Source organism: Podarcis liolepis (genome assembly GCF_965112155.1).
Source record: "Podarcis liolepis genome assembly, chromosome: 2".
In the NCBI taxonomy this organism is placed as follows: domain Eukaryota; kingdom Metazoa; phylum Chordata; class Lepidosauria; order Squamata; family Lacertidae; genus Podarcis; species Podarcis liolepis.
The window spans coordinates 16,820,878-16,846,726 of NC_139555.1; the positions used below are offsets into that span (position 1 = coordinate 16,820,878).

At 47.6% G+C, this 25,849-nt stretch overlaps 1 protein-coding gene and 1 long non-coding RNA gene across 3 annotated transcripts; one reads left to right on the top strand and one right to left on the bottom strand.

Moving 5' to 3' along the window:
* Positions 1 to 852: 852 nt before the first annotated feature.
* On the bottom strand, positions 853 to 25,841 carry LOC310700551 (transmembrane protease serine 12-like). 2 transcript variants are annotated; one of them, XM_083490399.1, is made up of 6 exons: positions 25,553 to 25,841; positions 23,638 to 23,842; positions 22,011 to 22,276; positions 20,156 to 20,301; positions 18,800 to 19,042; positions 15,569 to 15,694 (listed from the first exon to the last, which is right to left on the bottom strand). In XM_083490399.1, the coding sequence occupies exons 1-5, from the start codon at positions 25,647 to 25,649 to the stop codon at positions 18,803 to 18,805; spliced, it is 954 nt and encodes a 317-aa protein (XP_083346525.1). In that variant the 5' UTR covers positions 25,650 to 25,841; the 3' UTR covers positions 15,569 to 15,694; positions 18,800 to 18,802. The 2 variants fall into 2 exon arrangements, with proteins under 2 accessions (XP_083346524.1, XP_083346525.1); XM_083490398.1 differs by lacking the exons at positions 18,800 to 19,042; positions 20,156 to 20,301; positions 22,011 to 22,276; positions 23,638 to 23,842; positions 25,553 to 25,841 and adding exons at positions 853 to 1,126; positions 9,549 to 9,694; positions 12,636 to 12,901; positions 17,726 to 17,891 and having other exon boundaries at positions 15,493 to 15,694.
* Positions 2,417 to 10,620, top strand: LOC310700667. The gene is made up of 3 exons (XR_014522680.1): positions 2,417 to 2,603; positions 9,503 to 10,277; positions 10,481 to 10,620. It is a non-coding gene; the product is annotated as an uncharacterized lncRNA (long non-coding RNA).
* Positions 25,842 to 25,849: the final 8 nt, after the last annotated feature.

Consider the following 25,849-nt stretch of genomic DNA (forward strand, 5'->3'; position numbering starts at 1 on the left):
ATCTTATTCGTACAAAAATATCTGAATTTGTTTATTCTTATAAACACATACTTTGTTTTAGCCTTTGATAGGTGTGTGGTTTGTTGTTTTTAGTACTGTGTAATCTTTAGATTTACACAGGAGAAAGAAAGTATGCTGTTTACTTTGTTCAAGGAAGACCTGCAGAGGGAGCCAAGATCAAGTTTTCTAATACTGAAAGCCATTGGATACTATGGAAATAGTTGTAGCAAAGCTCACGGCTACTAGTGAGCAAAGCATACTGTATCTCAAAAATCATGTAAAAAATGCAAGATGAGAAAGGAGGACTGAAGACTTGTTGCAACTAAATTTCAAACAAGGTGTGTGCACTTAACTGCAATTTGTGTTTTATTTTTAAAGTGCTATGGCAACATTTAGCATCCATCGTGTACAGTTTCTATAGCCAAGGATGCAGAATAAAGGGTTAAATGTGTGTTTGAATCCATTGGGGAGGGGGGAGTAAGTAACTGATTTACGGAGCATATTGCTTGTTTAAAAATAATAAATTCCCCTAATATTTTTTACAACATGGAAGAAGGGAGGGTGTCACCCATCTCTGTCTGCTCCACACTGCTGACACAAGGTTATTTGAACAGAAACTGGGGGTGGGCAGGGCAGAGGTGACTTTTGCATATTCTCTTCCTCACACCACCCTCCCTGTGTTCCTCCAAAGCTCTCCCCCTCCTCCCCTGTGGTGTTACAAAAGGAAGGGGAAGTCAGTGGAAATCACCTCCCTCCATCCTTCTGGTCATGGAAGTCTATGCTAGATTATTCCATTTGTAGAGGAACACAACTGAATACAACCCAGTAAATTTCAAAAGGAATCGGACATCATTCCTGAACAATAAGATAATTTGCTTCTTTATAGAACACTGTGGATGATTACCCATCCCACAGTTAAAAAGATGAGAATACATGGTATGGTCATAGTGGTGGTTTTGTCAAATAAAATAGCTTGCGATTGTATCCAGCTCCTGAAACGAGCTGTACGTATATAGACTCCTGGAAATGTTGGTCGGCCACAGCCAAGGCCAAAGCTTGTGACTCCTATCAGGTAATATTTGGTGGCATCTGGGAAATAGCACATAAGTGGTCCACCACTGTCTCCCTGGAACATGAAAAATAAAGATGAGGATATGAGTGTTTCTTTTGTTATTGCTAAGCTTTAGGCTGCAGAAAATTGTGGCCCAATCGGTGTTACGTCTCATGAACGGTCAAAAGTGGTGAAAAGGATCCAATTGAAAATAAATATTCTGACTATTTCACCACCACCGAGCCTTAATTTTAGACAGCATTCGAAACTCATTTTTCTAAGTGCGTTTTGCAACAAGGAATTTCATTAGTGCAAGCAGTTTCTGAGCTCTAAGCGCAATACTGTGCCTAAGATTTCAGATTAAAACTGCCCCCAAATCCAACCCTTTTGGACATCAGTCCTACAAGAAATATGCATACTAATAAAACAGGTATTAGAGGCCACTCCAAAACTAGCCCTATTGAATATTTTCCAAGACAACAACACACACTCACACTACAAAGAACTCATGAGCCACTTACTCTCAGCAGATAGGAGAGTCATAACCAGACACTGGAGGGACCTGTCAGGAGTAAACATGGACCACCGGTACCAAACTATATTGGGAAACAGCCCTACTAGAAAAGCTAAGCAGCAAACTGAAACTCAATAGGGGCAAACAAGAGAGGATGTCTTTGCCCCACTCCCTTTGTTACATACGTAACCAACACACACACCCCTCACACACAAACAAAACTCACTGCAATCAGCTAAATGCAACTAACCATGCTCTGGGCTCTCAAACCGTCAACAAAAACAAAGACATAATCAAAAACCTATTCTTGCAACACTGGCACAAACACACTGCACATACACTAAGCAAACAAATGAAAAATCGCTACCTCCCTTCCTTCTGATACCGAAAGTGAGAAAGGACCCTTGCTAAGTATGAAAATTCTTTAATAAAAAAACTAGTAAAAGTATGAAATTAAGGTATTACTTGGCGTTTACAGTGTCACCCTTAATGTCTTTTATCAAATGAAGTACAGTGGTGCCTTGCAAGACGAAAAGAATCCGTTCTGTGATTCTCTTCGTCTAGCGGTTTTTTCGTCTTGCGAAGCAAGCCCATTGAAGGATTAGCGGATTAACGCTATTAGCGGCTTTTAGCGGCTTATCTGCTGATCGGATCAGCTGATAAGCGGCTTAGCGGCTTAGAAAAAGGGGGGGAGGGGGAAAAAACCAGCAGGAACTCGCAAGACATTGTCGTCTTGCAAAGCAAGCCCATAGGAGATTTGTTTTGCGAAGCACCTCCAAAACGGAAAACTCTTTCGTCTAGCGAGTTTTCTGTCTTGCGAGGCATTTGTCTTGCGGGGCACCACTGTACTATATACCAATTTCTATGCTTTGATTGCATTCTGCATATTCCTTATGAGGTTTTATATAATCATGAAACAAATAGAGGAATAGAATTCTAAGAATTCAAGGAATGTCTTGGGTTTCCTAACTGCTTTAGTGTTACTGCTATTTATTAAGGGACAAAACAATAACTTGACCTAACACCCACAGTACAGTGGTGCCTCGCAAGACGAAATTAATTCGTTCCGCGAGTTTTTTCGTCTAGCGAATTTTTCGTCTTGCGAAGCACGGTGTCGGGAAAGTTTTGGAAAAGCTTCAAAAATTACCAAAGTCTTCAAAAACCTCAAAAAAGGCTACCACACCACGTTCTATGAGTTGCTCCTCGAAGTCAAGTCGCAACTGTATTAACGGTGTTAAGAAAAAGGAAACAAACTTGCAAGACGTTTTCATCTTGCGAAGCAAGCCCATAGGGAAATTTGTCTTGCGAAGCAGCTCAAAAAACGCAAAACCCTTTTGTCAGGGGTTCAGAGACAGAGACACAGGTGAGGGAGGAGACGGAGAGCGACGAGGAAGAATCCCAGGACAGTGAGGAAGAGGATGACAATGACTTGAGATCTTCCATGAGTCTCTCAAGTGAATCGGAGGATTCTCAGGAGGGGGCGCCCCTAGTCAGGACAAGGGGGGTCACAGGGGGGACCTGCCAGGAGCAGGGAAGCAGCAGGGAAACCCCGAGCGGGAGTGGGAGATCGGGGCCGGCTTCCCAGCAGGAACGAAGGGAAGAGAGGGGGGTTCCCAGTGTGACACACGGAGCGGAGCAGGAAAGAGACAGGGGAAGGAGATCTGGGGAGAACGTCCTGCCGGAAGAGGGGGAGAGTAGTACAGGGAGTAGTGTCAGTGTCAAAAGGAAGGTCAGGGGTAGCGAGCGCGCGCCAAGTTCAAATGTGGAGGCGCGCGGAAATGAAGAAAGCCCGGAGGAGGAGCCCAGCCCCAAAGCACGAAGGAGGGGGGAACAGGCATCTCAGGAATCCGCTTCAGGAGAGAGCAGGAGGGAAGGAACCCAGGGGGGCAGAAAGACCCTGCGGAAAAGGAAAGACAGGAAGAGGTGGTCTAGCACAAGCCTCTTAAGTTGGTGCAGGGGGGGGAGCGAGTCAGAGGGGACTGCAAACGTCTGACGTTAAAGACACGGGGCTGCACGCCTCGGTTGTGGAATCTATAATGAACTGCAATAAACATTCCTGTATATAAGAAGAGCTTGGCGTTGGTCTTTTGTGAGCTGAGACCTGAGGCAGCCCCTGACAGTAAGTCCCCTCTCTAACTACGCAAAATTTTTTTTTGCAAAGCTCACGAAGTTTGGCAGCCCTGAGTATGGAGCAGCAGATAGCTGAGCTACGCAACGCAGTCTCCCGGCTTACCACTGAGGTAGTGGTCTCCCAGAAGAAGGGGGAGGAGGCAGAAAAGCGGTGCCAAGATCTGCAAGCCAGGTGGGATCATGCATGCCAGGTGGGGTTCCCGGGGACCAAAGCGGCTGGAGTAGCACTGGGCAGAAGAGGGGGCAACTTGGTAGCCCACTTCGATGGGAACCTGCAGCAATACCCCAGTTTTAAAGCAGACGTAGAATATGCGTTGCACTTGCTTCGCGACGACTTTAAAGATGAGGAAGAGAAAGTGGGGTTCATTGTGTCCCACTTGCATGGGGAAGCGAGGGCTTGGTTGCGCAATCTGTGGCGTGAGGATTGTCCTGCTCGAAGGGACTCTGATGAATTTATCAAATGCATGGACGCTTGCTTCCAGTCTAGTGTGGATGTGGATGTGGCACGCCATCAGATCCATGGTTTAAGGCAAGGCAAGGCTTCCGTACGTCAGTATCATGCTCGCTTCTTCGCCTTGCTGAATGTGCTGCGCTGGGAGAAGGATTCTTTGGCTGTCAGAGACTTATTTTGGGAGGGTCTATCTGGCCCTGTGAAGGACGAGCTGGCTAGGGGGGACAGACCTAAAACCCTGGCAGACGTGGTGCAGCGAGCGCTTGCCATTGGAGTGCGCCAGGAAGAACGCCCTTGGCGCAATGAGGGGGGTAGCCAGCTTCACGCACCGCCCAGAGTGCCTCCTTTCTTTCCCAGAGATCCAGGACGTCCGCGTCTCTCCCCTCAGCTGCAGCCAGGGGAGGAGCCTATGGAACTGGGGAGTGCTAAGGCTCAGTCAGTGGCCGGAGCCCCAGCATCCGGAACAGTCAAGAAGAAGCCTCCTAGAGGGAACAGGAAGTGTTACATCTGTGACTGTGCAACGCACATGGCGAAAGAGTGTCCCCAGAGGCTCCGGCAGCACACTGCAGCCTTGGCAACAGTAAATGCAGCAGCACAGCATGAAGAGCTGTTTCAGGGAAACGACAATGCCTGGCTGGAATCAGCAATGTTGGGGCACAGCCAGGCAAGTCAGTAGAGCAGTCCCCAGCGCTTTTGCAGCCTACAGACCCCCTGCCACCCAAACCTGTAGTGCAGCTCACTGCAACCCTCCAGCTACCTAATGGACGCACCCTGGAGGTCCCCATCACAATTGACAGTGGGAGCAACGCAGACTTCGTGGGGGTGCAGTTCGTCAAGCAGCATCGCATAGAGCTTCTGCCAGCCACGCTGCCATTGAATGTCGTCACAGTGGATGGCAGGAAACTGCTGGGGGGGCAAGTGGTACAACAGACGCCGCCCATGGTGATGCAGATTGGCAATCACCGAGAAGTCATCAGTTTCAACGTCACCCGCCTGTCAGACACGCCTATAGTGTTAGGCATGAGTTGGCTGGATAGGCACAGCCCGACCATGGCGTGGTACCAGCGGCAGCTCACCTTCGGCTCGTCCTATTGCGCGCAGCATTGCATCCAGACCGGTCAGGAGGAGGAGGGCCAAGAGGAGGGGCAGCAGCTACGTCTCAGCATGGCGCAAGCAGTACCCCTCAAGTACAAGGGGTTTTTGGAGGTTTTCTGCGAAAAGGAGGCTGACCAATTGCCACCTCACCGGCCCTACGATTGCGCTATTGACCTCTTGCCAGGGACAACGCTGCCGCCTGTGAAGCTGTATTCCATGTCCGAGGAGGAGCTGCAGGAGCTCCGGGAATTCATAGACCACAATCTGCAGCGGGGATTCATCCGAGAATCGAAGGCTGTAGGGGGCAGTCCTGTGTTTTTTGTGAAGAAGAAGGACACGCCCCAAAAGAGGCTCATCGTAGACTTCAGATTCATAAACTCAAAAACAAAGCCCGCGGCCTTTCCCATGCCCAAGATCGACGACCTGCTCGCGACGGTGCGGAAAGGGAAGATCTTCACCAAGTTGGATCTCCGTGGAGCTTACAATCTCATACGTGTGCGAGAGGGTGATGAGTGGAAGACGGCCATGTTCACGCCGTTGGGCACCTACGAATACAGAGTTATGCCGTTTGGTCTCCAAAATGGCTCCCACTTTTTCCAAGCTTTTATGCATCATGTGCTGGCGGGACTCCTCTACAAGAAGTGCGTATGTTTCCTCGACGACATTCTGATCTTCTCAGAATCGCCGGAGGCTCACGAGAGCGCGGTGAAGGAGGTCCTGCAGAGGCTACGGGAGCACAGGCTCTACGCCAAGTTGGAGAAGTGCCAATTCGACGTGACGGAGGTGGATTTTCTGGGCTATAGGCTGTCCGACAGGGGACTAGCCATGGACAGTGCCAAGGTCCGCGCGGTGTTGGACTGGAAGAGCCCGCGAAATCGGAAAGAGGTCCAGAGGTTCGTCGGCTTCGCCAACTTTTACCGCAAGTTCATCAAGGGTTTCGCCAAGGAGACGGCAGCTATCACGGACACTCTCAGCTCCAAGAAGAAGAAGTTCACCTGGACGGACCAAGCGGAGCAGTCCTTCAGGAGACTTAAGAGTCTCTTCGCGTCCGAAGAACAGCTGCTACACGTGAATCCTGGCAGGCCCATGAGGGTGGAGACTGACGCATCTGACAGAGCGGTGGGGGCCGTCCTCTTACAGGAAGACCCGCAGGGAAACTGGAGGCCCTGTGCTTTCTACTCCCGGAAGCTCAGCAAGTCGGAGCAGAACTACACCATTTGGGACAGGGAGTTGCTGGCCATCCACGCAGCTTTCAAGGCGTGGAGGCACTTTCTCATCGGAGCCAAGCACACCGTGCAGGTCCGCACGGACCACAAGAACCTAGAGTACTGGCGCACGGCGAAGCTACAGAGCCAGAGGCACATACGCTGGGCAGAGTTCTTTGCGGATTTCGATTTCAGGATAGAGTACATCCCAGGCGACAACAATGTCATAGCAGATGCGCTCTCCAGGAAACCGCAGTATCTCGAGGCAGCGGCACCGGTGGCAGCCAAGCACATTTTTGCACCGCAGGCGTGGGCGTGCGCTTCAGCCGCCGTGGACCTGGAGGCGGTGCGTCACGCGTTGCAGGCGGATCCATTCGCACAGTCCAAGATGGAAGAGGTGCGGAGGGGCACAGCGAAGGACGACGAGTTCCAGATACGCGACGGCCTGCTGACCCGTAAAGGTGCTCTCTACATTCCGGGAGACGATCTCCGCGCGAAAGTTCTGCAGCAGTTGCACGACGCACCCAGCGCTGGCCACTTCGGCAAGGAAAAGACGACAGAATTAGTGGCCAGAGACTTTTGGTGGCCCCAGATGCGAGGGGAGGTCGCGGAGTACGTCGCCAGGTGTGACACGTGCCAAAGGTCCAAGCCAGTGCACCAGAAGCCAGCGGGACTGCTGGAACCACTGGAAACGCCACTGCAACCGTGGGAGAGGGTGGCGCTGGACTTTGTCACTGATCTGCCCAGTTCGCGAGGCAAGACGGCGGTGCTTGTGGTTGTAGACCTGTTCACCAAGATGGCGCATTTCATTCCTTGTGCGAAGGTGGCGACAGCGGAGCAGACAGCCAAACTGTTCATCGACCACGTGTTCAAGGTGCATGGCTTGCCACGGTCCATTCTGTCTGACAGGGGGCGCCAGTTTGTGTCCAGTTTCTGGCGGAAGCTCCTAGGGATCCTGCACGTCAAAATCAACCTGTCGTCGGCGAGACATCCGCAGACCAACGGCCAAGCAGAGAGGGTCAACGCGATCATGCAGCAGTACCTGAGATGTTACGCCAATCAGCGACCCGCGGCTTGGGTGGATTACCTGCCGATGGCTGAGTTTGCCTACAACAACACGAAGCACGCGTCTACGGGGGTGACGCCGTTCTTTGCTAACAATGGAAGGCATCCCAGAACCTTCCCGGGGCTCGTAACGACGGGGGAGGGGGAGCCACAGGAAGCCGACCATTTCGCAGCAGAATTGCAAGAGGTGCACGACGAGCTACGGAGACATTTAGAGCTAGCTAAACAAGCCTATAAGGTGCAGGCGGACAAACACAGGAGGGAGGGGGAAGACATCCAGGTGGGAGACTGGGTATGGTTAGCGGCCCAAGCGGTGCCGGCCAAGTCGTTAGCTAAAAAGAAGCTAGGACACAGGCAACTAGGGCCGTACCAAGTTGAGGCCAGGATCAATCCCGTAGCGTTTCGATTGACCCTCCCCGAGGGTTCCAGAATGCACCCGGTCTTTCATAGGTCGATGCTCACCCCCTACAAGGCCCCACACAGATTTCAGGAGTCAGGGACGGCACCAGAACCAAGCAGGGAGTCGCCCAAGAGGGGGAGGTCACCTAAGGACGAACCAGTCAACGAGGTCACAGAGATTCTGGACTCGAGATGGGGGGAAGAGGGAGTAGAATATTTTCTCGCCAGGGAGGGCGCCCCGGCCAGCACCAACAGTTGGGTGCCAGACTACGCTTTGGACGAACCCCTCCTCAAGGACGAGTTCCATGCCCTTTTCCCACACAGGCCCATGCCAGCACAGTTTTTCGACGATTGGCTTTTTACGCCCACACTTTCCGCCAGCACCTTCCGAGGGTTCTCCTCCGCAGAGGAGACGACGCCAGAGTCGAGCCCTCCAAGGGGATCGTGTTCGGGGGTGGACACCGACCCTTCTTACTGGTGGGACGATCAACCAGAAGAGGACTGGCGCATGAGGTGGCGGGTGGGTCCTTGGCAAGCAGACCCCACCCAGGCAACAGGGGGAGGGGAGGACGTGCACATGTTGGGAGAGGACAATGGGTTCGAGTACACAAACAATGAACTGGAAGCAGAGGAGATCGACGTCGACGACCTGTGTCCGGCAGCGACCTCCGCAACGACGGAGCCCCCGGAACCTGCGCCCGAGCAGCGGGAGGGGGGAAGGGGGGGCTTCGAGGGGGGGATGGATGTCAGGGGTTCAGAGACAGAGACACAGGTGAGGGAGGAGACGGAGAGCGACGAGGAAGAATCCCAGGACAGTGAGGAAGAGGATGACAATGACTTGAGATCTTCCATGAGTCTCTCAAGTGAATCGGAGGATTCTCAGGAGGGGGCGCCCCTAGTCAGGACAAGGGGGGTCACAGGGGGGACCTGCCAGGAGCAGGGAAGCAGCAGGGAAACCCCGAGCGGGAGTGGGAGATCGGGGCCGGCTTCCCAGCAGGAACGAAGGGAAGAGAGGGGGGTTCCCAGTGTGACACACGGAGCGGAGCAGGAAAGAGACAGGGGAAGGAGATCTGGGGAGAACGTCCTGCCGGAAGAGGGGGAGAGTAGTACAGGGAGTAGTGTCAGTGTCAAAAGGAAGGTCAGGGGTAGCGAGCGCGCGCCAAGTTCAAATGTGGAGGCGCGCGGAAATGAAGAAAGCCCGGAGGAGGAGCCCAGCCCCAAAGCACGAAGGAGGGGGGAACAGGCATCTCAGGAATCCGCTTCAGGAGAGAGCAGGAGGGAAGGAACCCAGGGGGGCAGAAAGACCCTGCGGAAAAGGAAAGACAGGAAGAGGTGGTCTAGCACAAGCCTCTTAAGTTGGTGCAGGGGGGGGAGCGAGTCAGAGGGGACTGCAAACGTCTGACGTTAAAGACACGGGGCTGCACGCCTCGGTTGTGGAATCTATAATGAACTGCAATAAACATTCCTGTATATAAGAAGAGCTTGGCGTTGGTCTTTTGTGAGCTGAGACCTGAGGCAGCCCCTGACACCTTTCGTCTAGCGAGTTTTTCGTCTTGTGAGGCATTCGTCTTGCGGGGCACCACTGTATACAGTGATACGTCATGTCTTAAAATGATATACACATCCTGACATCTTTACCTGACAAGTGTCAACACCTCCACTTTCAGAGCCAGCACAAAGCATGTCTTCTTTTTTGAGTGCCCCTCCGTACCAGTCATTCCTATTGCAGAGCTGCATTGGAATAATGTCTACTTCGGCTTCTTGTAATACACGTCTTTTTCCACCTGTAAGGAAAACAAGACAAAGCTGGAAGTATGCTTATTTTTGTTTAATATTGCCTGATATACACAGCAATACACAAAAGGGCTTTACATATTGGCAACTCTTGGGCCAGTAGTTTTCCTAAATCTAGTGCACTGGGCACTAGATTTTCTAAATCTCCTGTGCAGAACTAAGATAATCTACAATTGTTGCCAAAATGAAGCTTAAGAACCCTTCCAACACCTTCAGGTTGTAACGAATACTGTTCAGCAGCTAACACAGACCCCGGGTGCATATGAAGCTTTGACTATACTATCCTTAATCCCTGAGTGTGCCCTATTCTCCTTTCATCTTTCCAGCAGCACAATCTTCAAAGTGGGTAGTCAGTGTGACTGGATGAATATTACCATCACCAGAACTAATCCCAGCACTGCATTAAGTTGTCAGTCAGGATCCTCCCAGTTTGCTCATTCTATTTACATGATGAGTAAAGTTGAACTTTACATCGTTATTGCAGACAGACAAAAGCGGACTTGTGGGACTGTTTGCTACAAACAGGTCACGGGGAAAGGAAGAGCTATTTCACACATTGCAGTGGTTAAGATTGTACGGTGGCACCTCGGGCTAAGTACTTAATTCGTTCCGGAGGTCCGTTCTTAACCTGAAGCACCACTTTAGCTAATGGGGCCTCCTGCTGCCGCCACGCCGCCAGAGCACGATTTCTGTTCTTATCCTGAAGCAAAGTTCTTAACCTGAAGCACTATTTCTGGGCTAGTGGAGTCTGTAACCTGAAGCGTATGTAACCCAAGGTACCTATGAAGTTTTAGTATATGTTTAAACATAATGTATGAATGTGACAAATTGTTGTATCACCCAGGTATGCCAAGCAGAGAACTGTGACTCCTAGCTTGCCATTCTCTAGCACATCCTCTGAGCAATGTTCGAAATACAGTGGTACCTTGCAAGATGAATGCTTTGTAAGACGAAAAACGCGCAAGACGAAAGAGTTTTCCGTTTTTTGTGTCGTTCCGCAAGACGAATTTCCCTATGGGCTTGCTTCGCAAGACGAAACGTCTTGTGAGTTCTTGCGAGTTTGTTTCCTTTTTCTTAAAGCCGCTAAGCCGTTAATAGCCAATAAGCCGCTAAGAGCCATGCTTCGCAAGACGAAAAAACCGCAAGACGAAGAGACTCGCGGAACGGATTAATTTCGTCTTGTGAGGCACCACTGTAGCCCCAAATGCACTTACAGCAAAGAAACTTACCTGAAATCACTAAACTTACTTGACCACAACTAGAAGTGGTTATTCTGAAGTAGGTTTACTCTTCCCACCAGCTTTGAAGGTAAGACTATGCAAATAATTTCCTGGTTCACAAGGTGATAAGGTTTTACAGCATTGTGAACGATTTTGTTGTACTGACAACTGGCTGCAACATTCATCCACCTGACAGTTTCTCTGTCTCCGACAAAGTAAACTTCTACCACATGTCTGCTGAGAGCAGAGAAACAAGAGCTGGCTGCAAAAAGGGGTGAAGGGGGCTCAGGGGCAGGCTCTGGCAAAAAAAGAAAAAAAGAAAAATCCCAAACAGGAAACATTCCATTTTGGCTGACACCAGGGCCAACTCTCCAACAATTACAGAGAAAACTAGAACATAGTATTTATCCAAGCACCTTCAAATGCAGAGTCCCAGATCCTGTGCTAGGTAGTAGATAATCTCTGGTTATCTTTAGCTGAAGTACCTTACGGAAGTTTCTCCAACTATAAGAATATCATCACCTATGAAATCTGCATAAGGTTCTTGGAGCTCCTACAAGAAGCCTTTTGAGACCACCAACCCATGAAAGTGTTAGGCTTGAAGGTTTATTTTAGCTGGTTGTAACTGGAGACATTGCTTATCTGTGCAAGAATATCCATTGTGTGTTGCTTCCAAGACCCACACATTATTCCACAGTAGCCAAGAGAAAGTGTTACTTCCTTTTCGCTATAAACTTAAAACACCACAAAGGAAAAGATAAGGCAGAGGTGGAGCTGCAGCTCAGTGGTAGTGCCTGCACACGATCCTATGTTCAATTCCTGGCACCTCTAGCCAAATGCAGGTGATTCAAGAAAGATCTTTGCCAGGCACCCGGCAGAGTTTTTGCCAGTCAGAGAAGGCAATAATGGACATGGGAAACAAATAGTTTGACCTAGCGCAAGGCAATTTTCTATGTTCCTATTTGTGGCACATTTGCTGAGCAAGTGGGGTTGTTCGTTTTAATCCACTACCAGAAAAAGTTTCAAGGACATTTTGCCAAGGTTCGTAAAGGCATATTATCTGCCTAGTGCATGAAGCACAACTTTGCTAAGATATCTCTCCATTTGGGACATCTCTTCTGTTGTTCAGTGCTTTAAACTGAAAATATCAGTTCAGTACGTGGGGGATCTAACAAGCAGTGCTCTGTACAATTGTTCACAGAAAAGTACCTCACTAGGGGTGGCGTTGTTTTCAGTCTCATGGCTGGATAGCATCCATCCAAAATTCTTACTAAAGAAGGTAGGAACACTGGACTTGCTGTGAATGTTTATTCTCTTCACTGGATGGAGATACATATACTGTACACCCAAAAGTTGTCTTGCTGTTGTAGTGAAGTGGCAGCAGTATCTTTGACTCCCAGAAGTAGCAATTCAATATCAACAGAGTCTGGGGATAACCTTCCATCATCTGCGTATGTTTTCGGCAGAGGAGGGCAACATTCCCACTTCAATGGGGTTTTGGATTGTAAATCTTGTTTTTATTTAGCTCCATTACCTCCTAAAGCTATGTAAGGACCTCCCACTGAAGGGGCCAAGAATTTGCATAGCTCTACCTTCAAAGCAACCCCTTCCTAGATCACTTCCATCCACTGCAAACAAAGAACATGCAAGCTAAATCCAAGTTTATTTTCTCACTGCTGGCAACAACAACAAAAGAAAAGTATAGATTTACCTCTCTCCAGCGTTTTTCCCCAACCACTTATATAACATGAAGTCTCATTGGTCATAAGAAGCGGAGCCTCAGGTAAGCAGATGGGCTGAATATAATCATTGAATCTGATAGAGTCCATTAATTTAAACAAGGCAAGATCATTTTCAAAGGTTTTCTCCTGGAAATCGGAGTGCATAATGATAGCCCTGATCCGGCTCTTCACAGTATAAGGCTGGTACCTATAAAGATGATGCAGTCCCAACACAGCCTTCCAAAACTCGGGGAACCTAGAATAAAATCCTTTGTGAAGTCAATGATCACTATAAAATTGCAACTTTACAGACTGAGACTTGAGAGTTGTCTCTTCCTTCACATCCCCTGCAAAACCATTAAGCATGCAACCAGACTGATCAGACGATGAGAGAATGGCTGAGATTGCTCCAAATGATAACATAAATGTAACAAGTAACACATATATTATGTCCAGATAAGAGTAATACTTCTTAAAACAAATTCGTAACGTATGCAACAGCAATAATTCAATTAAGTTCAAGAATTGTCCTCAAGCAAACTTAGAATCTTACAAAGTACAATAGAATCATGGAGTTGGAAGGGACCCTGAAGATCTAGTCCAAACCTCTGCAATGCAGGAATATGCAGCCGTCCCTTATGGGGATCAAACCCGCAACCTTTGTATTATCAGCACCATGTTCTAACCAACTGAACTATCCGGCTGACAAAATTACTGTGCTTAATAATGAGTGCAAATACTTTTCCTATCTGAGCCATTCAGCAGAAGGCTGGTTTTCTCATGCCAATTACTGCCTATGCAAATTCTACTCAGAATCATCGAAAGCTGTTCTTTTTGGAAGCAAAAATAATCACAGCAATTCGGAAGATAAAGTCCATAGCCAAAGAATGGCATGAATAAGTGTGTGTTCCCACAGCAGTTTCTTGAGCAGCAGCTGTCCAAGCCTAAACTGCTGACCTATTGAAAGTGAGAGAAGCTATGCAAGTGGCTTGTGAATCCATATGGGTAAGGCTATTCCAAGCTGCTTACTAGAAACCATAGCCAATATTACAGTGGTACCCCGCAAGACGAACGCCTCGCAAGACGGAAAACCCGCTAGACGAAAGGGTTTTCCGTTTTGGAGGCGCTTCGCAAAACGAATTTCCCTATGGGCTTGCTTCGCAAGACGACAGCCCATAGGGAAATCTCAGGGACAGCGGGGAAGCGCAGCGCGTCTTCCCCACTGTCCTCGGACCTCCTCCGAAGCCGGGCGGTGGGGCGGGGACACCTCCTCCCGCCGCCGCCGGGCTTCGGAAGGCTCCTCCGAAGCCGGGCGGTGGGGCGGGAACACCTCCACCCGCCGCCGGGCTTCGGAAGGCTCCTCCGAAGCCGGGCGGCGGGGCGGGAGGAGGTGTCCCCGGCGGCGGGGCGGGAACACCTTCTAAGGCGGGCGGGGGGCGAAAGTCTTTGCTCCCCCTTGCCTGCCTGTCCCGGAGGGCTTTTGAAGGCAGGCGGGGGGGAGCAAAGACTTTTGCCCCCCGCCCGCCTTCAGAAGAGGTCCAGGACCTCTTCTGAAGGCTGGCGGGGGGCAAAAGTCTTTGTCCCCCCTGCCTGCCTTCCCAGGGGCTTTTAAATCGCCCCGGACAGCGGAGAAGTCCTCCGCTGTCCCGGGGCGATTTTAAAATGCCGCCCGCCAGCATTTTAAGATCGCCTGGACAGTGGAGAAGTCCTCCGCTGTCCCGGGGTTTTTTAAAATGCTGGGGGTGGGAAGTAAAGCCCTTGTCCCCCCCCCCCCAGCCTTCAGAAGAGGTCCGGGGACAGACTGTCCCCGGACCTGGTCTGAAGGCGGTTTCCCTAGGAACGCATTAATTGATTTTCAATGCATTCCTATGGGAAACCGTGCATCGCAAGACGAAAAACTAGCAAGACGAAGAGACTTGCGGAACGAATTAATTTCGTCTTGCGAGGCACCACTGTATTAGAATAGCTTCCATTGGCATGAATGGGAGGTTTTTTAAATCCATGTAAATAGCAGGCATGGTGGCACTCAATCCAGATTTGGACTGCAGCAGGGGCAGTGGGTTAGAGTGCCAACTTTACCATCACTACACCTATTATTTACTTTAAAATCATTATTAATGTACTTGAATGCAACTCTTGCTGATTGAAGGGGAGATCCTGCTAGCTGTCTGTCCCCAGCCCCAAAATAAACCTACCACCCTCTATGAGTTCCAGGGCAACTTGTCAGAGGAAGCATCTTATACTTGTGTGAAAAATGCTAATGCACGCTCTTCCCCTTCCCAAGCTTACTTCAGTCAAATTATGAATGCTTGAAGAGGACCTACGTGAAAGTTTTGTGACCCTTGCTACAAAACAATGTGAGCAAAATAAAAAAACGGGAGTGCAATGTTAAGAGCACTGAGAACCAGTGTAGTTCACTGAATAAAAAAGATTATCAGGAAAATGTGGAATCATCCTCTTTTCTGCTATATACTCTTTATACAGCCAGGGCAAGTTATTTTGTTTTAGACTAAGCTGACTATTAAGAATTTTTATAAGGATGAGCGTGATCAATATTGCAAAGCAGAATTTAAAAGGACAAATAATAAAGCATCTTATCATCATGAACAGGTTGGTATTTTTTCCCAGGCAAACTGCAGCAGATGCAACAAACGCACGCCATAACTTTCTAAGCAGTACCTTTGCAGTCTAGTCTGACAAACCAGTTCAGGGAGACAAGATGGATTCACAAATAATGTACAAATATTTAATTGTCTTACAGATTTTTTCAAGTTCAGCTAATGTATTTGCATATTTTTCTTTCACCTAAAATTGATAGGAAAACTTTCAGAATCAAAGGATACATACGTCCACTCTTTAATGCAGTGTGCTGCTGTCAGCACTGAGTTGTGGTTAATTAAAGATCCACCACACATATGCTGATATCCTATGCCATAGTGGAAAACTTGAAGACTGACTTGCCAAGGCCATGCTCCAAGTTGAGCATCATGTCCACCTACAATCCGAGACCCTGCTGGTATCTCATCCACAATAGGCCTTGTTCCACAATCTAGAAACAAAACACAGTTAAACTGGTGAAAAGTCATGCTTTTTAAGTGCCTCATAAAATGAGGCATTCAGATAAAAAGGCATTCAGATAAAAAAGTGGCAAAGGAGCGATATTCCTGCTGGTGAAGAACTCAGATAAGCATGCAAAGACTGTTCTAAACTTTACTTAATTTTATTCAGAAAAAAGAAGTCAAACAATATTTTTAGGAGATAAAGAGTGAAATTCAAAGTAAGATTAAACAGATAACATAACTTAATGAAGACTGTGTTGCACTTTTCCATGTCCCCCCCGAAACGTAATTATTTTTTAATTTTTTTTAATTAAAGGAATTGAAAAAGGATATGAAGTGCATTATCCTGCAGTGTTAGAGGGCTTAATTTCTAACATTAAGAGAAAAAGAGCAATAAGGTCTTTAAAAGAGAAATGGTTTGTGTATGTTTACTGCATGAGACACATTTGGTAAACAAGCATCAGAAATACATGAATAAGCAAGTAGATCATGTTTTGTTTTCATTATTTGATATTAAAGTAAAAGGATGTTATTTTCATTGCTAACAATATGCCATTTGAGGCAATTCAGTGTTAAAGAGATTAGGAAGGTAGAACTGAACTGTAATGCTAAAAGGAATGAGACTGGGAGAAAAATGGGCATTAATTGCCACCCCAACTTTCGAGCTGTGCAGGATTCCCTCTCTTTACCCAGGGTTCGGTTTCCTTGGAATGAGGGATACAGGAGCCTGTGTGGTGTCTTGAGGGCGGGGCTTTTTTTCTCAGCTGGAAGTCCCTGGAACTCAATTCAGGCACCTCTCAGGTGGGCGCCATTGCCATTATTAAGAGAACAAGGGTGAGTTCCAGCACCCCCTTTCCTAGAAAAATAGCACTGTTTGAGGGTATAATATACATATACAGTCATACCTTGGGTTGAATATGCTTCATGTTGAATGCGTTCGAGTTGTGCTCCGCAGCAACCCGGAAGTAACGGAGCGCCTTACTTCCTGGTTTCGCCGCTCGCACACACGCGCAAAATACCATCACAAGCATGCGCAGAAATGGTGAAAAGTGACGCGCGCGTGCGCACAGACGTGCCATCACTAGTTACTGTTTGCTTCTGGATGCGAACGGGGCTCCGGAATGGAGCTTAACAGAACTTAAGTACTTAATTCGTTCCTGAGGTCCGTTCTTAACCTGAAACTGTTCTTAACCTGAAGCACCACTTTAGCTAATGGGGCCTCCCGCTGCTGCCGGAGCACGATTTCTGTTCTCATCCTGAAGCAAAGTTCTTAAGCTGAAGCACTATTTCTGGGTTAGCAGAGTCTGTAACCTGAAGCGTATGTAACCCGAGGTACCACTGTATTTAACCTGGGCCCAAGATGGAGGGGCTCACAAGCATTAACACCCCAGAAGGTTTTTCTTCTCCCATAGCCCCAGCCTTGGATTCAAGCTGGAACCAGGCGGGGCTCTCCCTCTTCTGCCTGCTTCTAGCCCAGCTCGCAATACACTCTCTCCCATTGTCCTCCTCACTCCAGGCCACTGGCCTGAACCCACCCGCCGGCCTGGCTACTTCAACAACGGAACCCTCCCTGCTAGATTTAACGCCCCCAAAACAACGCCCATGCAATCTCGTTCGCAGATACCAGCCGTGAGCCCAGGGCCTTTCCGACTCCGCCAACTGCTGCCAGCGCCGTTTGCCAGCGGAGGGGAGGAAGGGCCAGGGGCTGCCCTCCGCCCGAGCGAACCCTCACGGCAGATGCACGCGGCCCAGCAATGTGAGCAGCGTCCCCGCTAGGGAGCGCGCGCCGCTTTCAAATATAGCGTAAACGTCGGCTTCTGCGGACGTGACCCGGTGGCTGCCGGGACTCGTAGTTCGGAGAGCTTTCTCCTCGCCCTCCCGCCCCCCCCACGCGGACGAGGACGTCGCGCGCAAGCGCAGCAGCAAGAGCGGCCTCTGCCGGCCTTCGGGACGCCCTGGTGTGAGGGGAACCTTGCCCGAGGCCGGCTTCCTCGACGCCAAAGCCGGGCAGCCGGGCCCACCTTTCGTAGGGATGACAGAGGGCTGGACCCCCGGCGGAGCCTCGCACAGCAGCACTAGCGCCGCCACCAAGGAAGCGGCTGAGGGGCGAGAGAGGAGCCGCCACCGCCGCGGCATCGTCAAGAAAAACGGCGGGCGGCTCTTTCCCCGCCCCCTGACGTCACATAAACACCACATGATTGGCAGGAAGCGGCCGCGCGAGGCTTTTAAATCACATTTCACCGCGTTTTCATCCCCCCACTTCCCCTTGCCATCATTTTCCCTTTATCGTTTTATGAAATTGTGCTTCCCTGCGCATTTTCTCTTTGGTGTATGCGAATTTCTTCCCAGTAAATGTAGGAAGACGCTTGGAAAATAGGGAGAGGTGTGTAATGGGAAGCACTTGCAAGGAAGGGGGCTAGAGATGGGGAACCTCTACTCAAGAGTCTGATCTGTCTGCCCAATCGCAATGTTCCATCCCATAATTCATATGTGTTCACTTCGCTCCACCAACCTCCTTCACGTCATCCCTCCTCTTTTTCCATGGCTCTCTCCAAAGTGAAATGAAATGGTGAGGACTCTAGCCATTGGGAGGAGGTGGAGGGAAAGAAAATGAAGAAAACCCCAGCTCAGCCACTCAGTGTGTGTATTTGGCTTTGGCCCCATCCGGTCTGCAGTTCCCCAAAGGTTACCTCTAAAAATGAAGCCCCACCTCCTGCTGAAAAATGGTCCCCACCATGCTATTTGCAAATAAAATTGTCACGTAAGATTTCACAGATCACTAATTGTACTAATGGTAAACATCAACTTGTTTGCTTTATCAAAATAATAATAATCCTTATACAAATTATATATATTTAAATGCACTAATAACAGTGCAGTCCTACATCTAGTCAGAACTGATTCCCACTGAATTCAGTGAAGCTTACTGTCAACTAAATAGGTACTAAATTGCCTTATGACTATTTCTTTTCAGATTAAGAACAAATATTTTCAGTTAGGGTTGATTGAATTTAAATAACAATCCAACAGCTGACTAATGGGTTGGTATTGTTAAATATATTAAAATCAGTTGTGGGGTTTTTGAGGAACTTTACCTTTTATAGAACAAGGTGAAAGATTACCCACTTCACAGTCAAAAAGATCAGGACACACTTAATGTTCACAGTGCTGGTTTTACCACGTAGATGTGAAGCTATCCAGTCTGAAAAATGACTTGTACCAAGATAGATTCCTGGATACTTTTGCTGGCCACAGCTAACGCTTGAGATGGTGATTCCTATCAAATAATATTTGGAAACATTTGGGAAATAGCACATCAAAGGTCCACCACTGTCTCCCTGGAACATGAAAAATATAAAATGAAAATTTTAGTGTTGCTTATGTATTTTAAAGTTTTAGTATGCAGAGGGACTGTAAACTAATCAGTCTGAACAGTGCATTTCATGTCAAAAGAAAACAATGCTTTTCTAGGAAACACAGATAAATCTTGAAATCTTTGATTGGGTAATCTCACTTTGGCTGGGTTATAGTACCTGCAGGTAAGTTGCTTACAAAACCTTATCATGTGTTCTGAAAAGTCCAGCTACATGGTCAATAAATGTAAGACTTAAAATCAAGCGAAAATCCTAAGAATATGTTCTAACAATTCTTAGCTCTCATAACATGGTGGTGGTGATGCACAGATTATGTGAAAGACAAAAACACCCCTTTTTGCTTTCACGTTGCTTTTTTGTTTGGAAGCAAAGTGGTACAAGTGTTCAAATTAGAAAAAAAATATGGCTCCTCTAATCTTACCCTTTCACCACTCAGCTAAAGAAGGCACCCCGCTGCCCTGCAGAAGTTTGCGCGCAGCCGTCCCCAAGCAAGAGCAGCGAGACGGAGCCCTCCGTCTCGCTGTTCTGGCTTGGGAACAGCCTTGCTAGCTTCTGCAGGACAGCGGGGTGAAGGCACCCCGCTGCCCTGCAGAGGTTTGCGCGCAGCCGTCCCCAAGCTAGAGCAGCGAGATGGAGCGCTCCACAGTACTCCGTCTTCCTGTTCTGGCTTTGGGCTTAGCGGCTATAGGACGCTCTATAGGACGCACACACATTTCCCCTTAATTTTTGGAGGGGGAAATGTGCGTCCTATAGAACGAAAAATACGGTAGTTGCCCTTTCCCCCTTCACGTCCCCTCTCCCCACCCTTTTTAAGTCTATGAATCTGCAGACAAGAACTTGTGTGTGTTCTAGATTTTTACAGTGCTGAGCGCACGTTCACAAACAATATTATCTCACTTGAATTTTACATGGATGTCTCTATTGTCTATTTTATCACACAATGTAATCTTAATTTTTATTTTGTAAATTTACTTAGTGTTACTTTGACATCCTACTGGGCAATATAATTTGTCTAAGCAAGCCACATGACAGCATCTGTTGGCAATGTGGTTTACAATGGAAATATCTCTGTTTTACCTGACAGGTGTTTTCGTGTCCACTTGCAGAGTCAGCACAAATTACATCCCTTGATATTCCATGCCCTGAATACCAGGGATGTCTGGCACAGACGTACAGTGGTATAATGTCAACCTGAGATTCTTGTAATATATATTTCAAATCACCTGTAAAGAAAACACAAAGTATTACTGGAAGTATGTTTGTGTTCAACCCTCTGGGTCCAGTACAAATGTTATAAGCCTGATGCAGCAGACCTTCATCCCCTTGTGCAGAATCTACATGTGTTATCAAACAAGGCTTAGAATTCCTTCTAACATTTTGGAGAAACAGAAAATTTTGTCAGCTAAAACATGAAACTGTAGATGTGATCTCATTTATCCTTGCGTGACTGTCATACCGTGTGACCTGTGGGGGTTCTTATTTTTTATTTTGTTTACAGTACATGAGATTGGCAGGCTGCTGTATTTTTCTTTTTCTTTACTTTGGTACTTTCCTTTTATATCTTTCCAATGATGCAATCTTTACGTGAGCAGCCTGTGTGCCTGGGGGTAAAGATGGTGCAATAAGTCGAGACCACATCATGCATATGGATAACAATTCATACATTAATACAGTGCAATTCTATGGTACCTTTGAGGATATTCTAGAGGCCGTAGGAAAGGTTGGATATACTTCTCAGACATCAGAGAAAATAATCATTTGTAATGGTGCATGTTTGTTCTCGAAGATACAAACATGAGTCTGACCAAACTGCGGGAGGCAGTGGAAGACAGGAGTGCCTGGCGTGCTCTGGTGCATGGGGTCACGAAGAGTCGGACACGACTAAACGACTAAACAACAACAACAAATGGTGCTAGGAAACAGGGCTACACCTCCAAAGTCATTAGCAACGGAATCATTCTTGCCTCTACTGAATCAGGAGTCCACAATTTCCCACTTTAACACATCCTACCAGCTACTGATATAAGCAACAAACAGACAAGGGTCAACCACAGGAGGAGACTTCTAGCAGTATAATAAGGCTGAGATGTTTCATAAGGCAATACAGGACCAGGACAATTTTGGGCATCTGTTCCTAGGCACTCCACCCACCCCACCTGGATTTGGGATGAAAGATCATGTAAAAGTGTGCGTGTGAGGAGGTTAAGTTGTCAGCAAGTACAATTTGTGGTATAATTGCTGGCCGTGGGCTACATCTGTGGGGGACACCATTGCACCTGCAAGCGCCCTCTGGCACCTGCAAAAGATACCTACTAACAAATGGACACAGTGAAAATCCAGATAGAAACCAGACTTCAAAGTTCTCTGCTGGGCTGCAGGTATGCTGAGAATGCCTCCTTTCAAAACTAAGTTCCAAATGGATGCACTCCAGGGCAGAAAGAGTACAGGATGTAAAAAGTGACAACACTGCAGAGACTGATGGTGGTTGAGTTTAGGTGGGGCCACAGAGCCCACATGTTCAATCCCTGCCCCTAGTTTTTAATTGTTTGGCTTTTTTAAGGATTTGGGGTTCCACCCCCCCCAAAAAAAAACATTACCCAGTCAATAATGAGACTAGGAACAAAACTGAACTTCAATAAATTTATGTATCATCCTGACAGCCAGCAGCAAGCGAAACCCAGGTTTTCCTCAGGTGATATAAATCTTAATGTATTGATGTCAACAAAGCTTTCTGTGTTCACTAAAACAGTGTTTCCCAAACTTGGATCTCCAGCTGTTTTTGGACTACAACTCCTATCATCCCTAGGGAGCAAGACCAGTGGTCAGGGATGATGGGAATTAAAGTCCGAAAACAGCTGGAGACCCAAGTTTGGGAAACATTGCACTAAACTAATATTAGATTATTCAGAAGGGACAGAAACAAAAGATTTACCTTTCTCCTCTTTTTCCCCCCATCCACTTATATAACATGGGTTCTTGTCTGTCACTAGAAGAGGAATGTCAGGTAAGCAGATGGGCTGAATATAGTCATCGTATTCGACAAACTTTATTAATTCAAATAAGGCAATGTCATTGTCATAGCTGTTCACTTTGAAATGAGAATGGACCACAATGTCTCTCACCCGGCGATTTATAGTATGAGAATGACGTTTATAAAGCTGATGCAAGCCAATCACAACTCTCCAGTACTCTGGGTTCCTAGGACAAAAAACCCCTTGTATGGTTAATACAGAATTGCTGCTTAAGAGAATTTTAACTTTGAGCAACACCATAAGAAAGCTCAAAACATGCAGTAATAATTCCACTTGAAATTATTGAAATTATTTTGGCAAACTATTCCATGCAAATAGCAATGTTTTAACTGGCTTTTCATTCAGCAGGGGATTGATTTTATGACTGCAATAAAGTGGTGCCTCGGTTCTCAAACATCTCCGTTGACAAACCTTTCAGAACCCAAACACCGAAAACCCAGAAGTAAATGCTTCCGTTTTCAAACGTGCCTTGGAAGTCAAACAGCTTCTGCTGCATGTTTTTCAATTCAATTTTCTTCTTTGAGCTTGCAGCCAGCCCTTTGCACCTCAGTTATCAAATGTTTCAGAAGTCAAATGGTCTTACAGAACGGATTACATTTGAGAACCGAGGTACCATTGTAATTCCTCATGGAAACTATAATCAGAATCAGAGCAAGTTCTATGTGCTCAACAGGTAATTTAACCTTGCGTTTATTGAGCAGCAGTTGTCTCATGCTGCATGGTAAGGTTTTTTTTTAAATTGAGTGAGTGAAGCTTCATAAACAGTTATTTGGTATGGGAAACTGCTGCTCAAAGTCCAGAATCACCCTTGAAAAACAGTATAAAAACCTGGCAGGATGGGGTAAGTGCTGAGAGCGCCATGTATAAGCTAAGCTGCCTAGTAACCTCACATACTGGTGATGAAGTTGTTGAATCACCATGTGTAGCTACACCTTAAGGTCCAGTGAAATCAATAAACGCCCCCCCCCATGGAAGTTCTTTAAGATGGTTGTATGAATCACCATTCAGAACTTGTGCATCTTTAAGTTCTAAATCACACGCTTCAGATCCAGTGTAACCCGCCATTCTTATTCCTTTTGGAAAATGTAAGAAAGATTGAGTATTATTTGAGATAGTGTTGAACTGATGGCACTGGATCAATTACACAGGTCTTCATGAGATGACACATCACTTGGATAACATGGACAATTGAAGGTGCCACTCAACACCCCTGGCAGCAGCGTTAGTGACTTGTAAAGTACACAAAAATCTCAAATAGTGTAAAATACATTCTTATACAGTATGCAGTAATTCTAAAGCACTGGACCCATGATTTAAACATAGCTTACTCTGAGTATGTTTTCGGAAACTGTATTCATAAAATGATATTATTTAAGATTTGTGAGAAGCCTACCAAAATGATGTGCACAGAATACTGACATCAAGACAGGCTATAGCCAAGCAACCAAGAAAAAAGAGAGAGAAAAGAACCCACACATTTTCCCCATTATACCTAAAATGGACAAGATAAAATATAAAGATACATACACCCATTCTTTAATGCAGTGTGCTGCTGTCAATACTAAGTTGTTACTAATTAAAGATCCACAACATCTATGACGATACCCGCCTTGAAAAACACGGTAAATCTGAAGACTAACAAGCCATGGCCATGCCCCGAGCTGAGCCTCATGTTCATCTACTATCCGAGTCCCAGTTTTTTTCTCATCTATAAGAGGCCTTGTTCCACAACCTAAAAAAAAACCACACAGTTATATTGGTGAGATGCAATGTATGTAAGTGTTCCATAAAATACAATCTGCATCCAACAAAATGCTTAGAGCCACTGCTTTAAACTGTTTGTTTCAGTACAGCAATTCCCTAAACAGGCCACCTGTTGGAGAGCTGAAGCAAACCCATTTTGACTCACCATCCCTTGTTATCAGAAGTGAATCCAAAATAATTTCACAGCTTCTTTGATTCTCAGAATAAAAGGACACATACTCGCAGGATGATATCCCAATGTTCAAAAGACAGCATAATCCACGTGCTTTGTTTATATAATACAATTTATTCAGTATCAGGGCAGTATTCATAGTCTTCCCTCCTTATGTTATCCACATAACAGCATTGTCATGCTCAGGGAGCTTGGTGGCTTAGGGGACAATCCAAACCCAAGATCCACAGGGATGTGCAAATTAAAATCCAGTGGATCTCCAGGTCAGCTGGTCAATTCATGGAGGAGTTGGACTATATATCTTAAGTATAAGGAGTTAATGGTACTTGACTGACCAAGCTGAGTGAAGCTCCAAGTTCAACATAGGCTGTCCATTTTTAGGGCTGAACTTGGAGCTTCACTCAGCTTGGTCAGCCCAATTCCATTAACACCTTAAGATTACTCTCTTGGTGTCTATTTGAACTCAGGTCTCCCCAGCCATAAAGGTAAAGGGACCCCTGAACATTAGGTCCAGTCGTGACCGACTCTGGGGTTGCGGCGCTCATCTCACTTTATTGGCCAAGGGAGCCGGCATACAGCTTCCGGGTCATGTGGCCAGCATGACTAAGCTGCTTCTGGCAAACCAAAGCAGTGTATAGAAACACCGTTTACCTTCCCGCAGGAACGGTACCTATTTACCTACTTGCACTCTGACGTGCTTCCGAACTGCTAGGTTGGCAGGAGCAGGGACCGAGCAACGGAAGCTCACCCCGTCGCGGGGATTCGAACCGCCGACCTTCTGATTGGCAAGCCCTAGGCTCTGTGGCTTAACCCACAGCGCCACCCGCATCCCCTCCCCAGCCACAGTTCAACGCTAACAGGCCACATCATACTGATTGGCATACACTTCATTCCCCCCCCCCCAAAAAAATGCCTGCTATCAATGTAACGTCAAGATAAACCGGGTTATGATCACATCGTTAAGATCATCACACTGTCCTTGCACAAAAGCCCAGAGGCTGTGGAAGCAGCACCCTTGAAACAGCACCTCAAAGTGGGTGCTGCCGCTGACAGAGGACAAATGCCGACAGAGGGCAACGTTGGAACGTAACACGGCTTAATGGTGTCCTTTGCAAAAAGCGTGTCCGTGCAGAGACGCGTTTCAGAAACATCTTTCCGCTGCGACTTAAACCTTAACTACGGCAATACCCCGTCCCTCTGCCTAGAAATGGACTCTCACAAGCAGCTCCACGTGCCTCAAACTCTACGCAAAACACCGCGTGCAAATCCGTTGTCCGATTCCCACGTGAAGGATCGCGCCTTCACATCGGACACCCGAAACGCCACCTGCTTTGTACTGGAGGCTGCCGGGAGTTGTAGTTCAGAGAGGGTGAAGCGTACTCCATGCGCAGGCGCAGTTACTAGCTTCGGCCGTGACGGCGCCCGAGCGCTCAAATGTGAGGGAACCTGCCCGGCCCACAAGCGGCTTCGACGTCGGCGCCGCACTTCGCGGGAACGGGGGCTCACCGTGTGTAGGGACCCCGGAAGGTCGGGCTCCGGGCGGTGGTCCATACAGCAGCACGAGCAGAGCCACTGAGAGCGCGGGGCGAAGCCTATGCCGCATCGTCCGTCGAGGGAGAAAAAAAATGGCGGCCAACCCGCCGCCTTTCCCGCTCCTCGGCCGGAGCGACGCTGGGCGCGTCACGTGACGGGGCGCGCGGAGGCCTCACGCTCAAGCGTTTTCGCAGTTTGGCTTTGTGGGACAGAGGGAAGCCTGCGCAGGGAAAAGGGGGCACCAAGGGAAGAACAAAATATTTTCAAAAC

What these genes read in the sequence shown, in the direction of transcription:
- LOC310700551 (XM_083490398.1), bottom strand. Translation starts at nt 17,840, where the DNA reads ATGCCGCGGCGGTGGCGGCTCCTCTCTCGCCCCTCAGCCGCTTCCTTG. An exon ending in GGGAAAAACGCTGGAGAGAG is followed by an intron (nt 9,695 to 12,635) that starts GTAAATCTATAC and finishes TTTTCCTTACAG; the next exon opens with GTGGAAAAAGACGTGTATTA. An exon ending in GAGGTGTTGACACTTGTCAG is followed by an intron (nt 1,127 to 9,548) that starts GTAAAGATGTCA and finishes TTCATGTTCCAG; the next exon opens with GGAGACAGTGGTGGACCACT.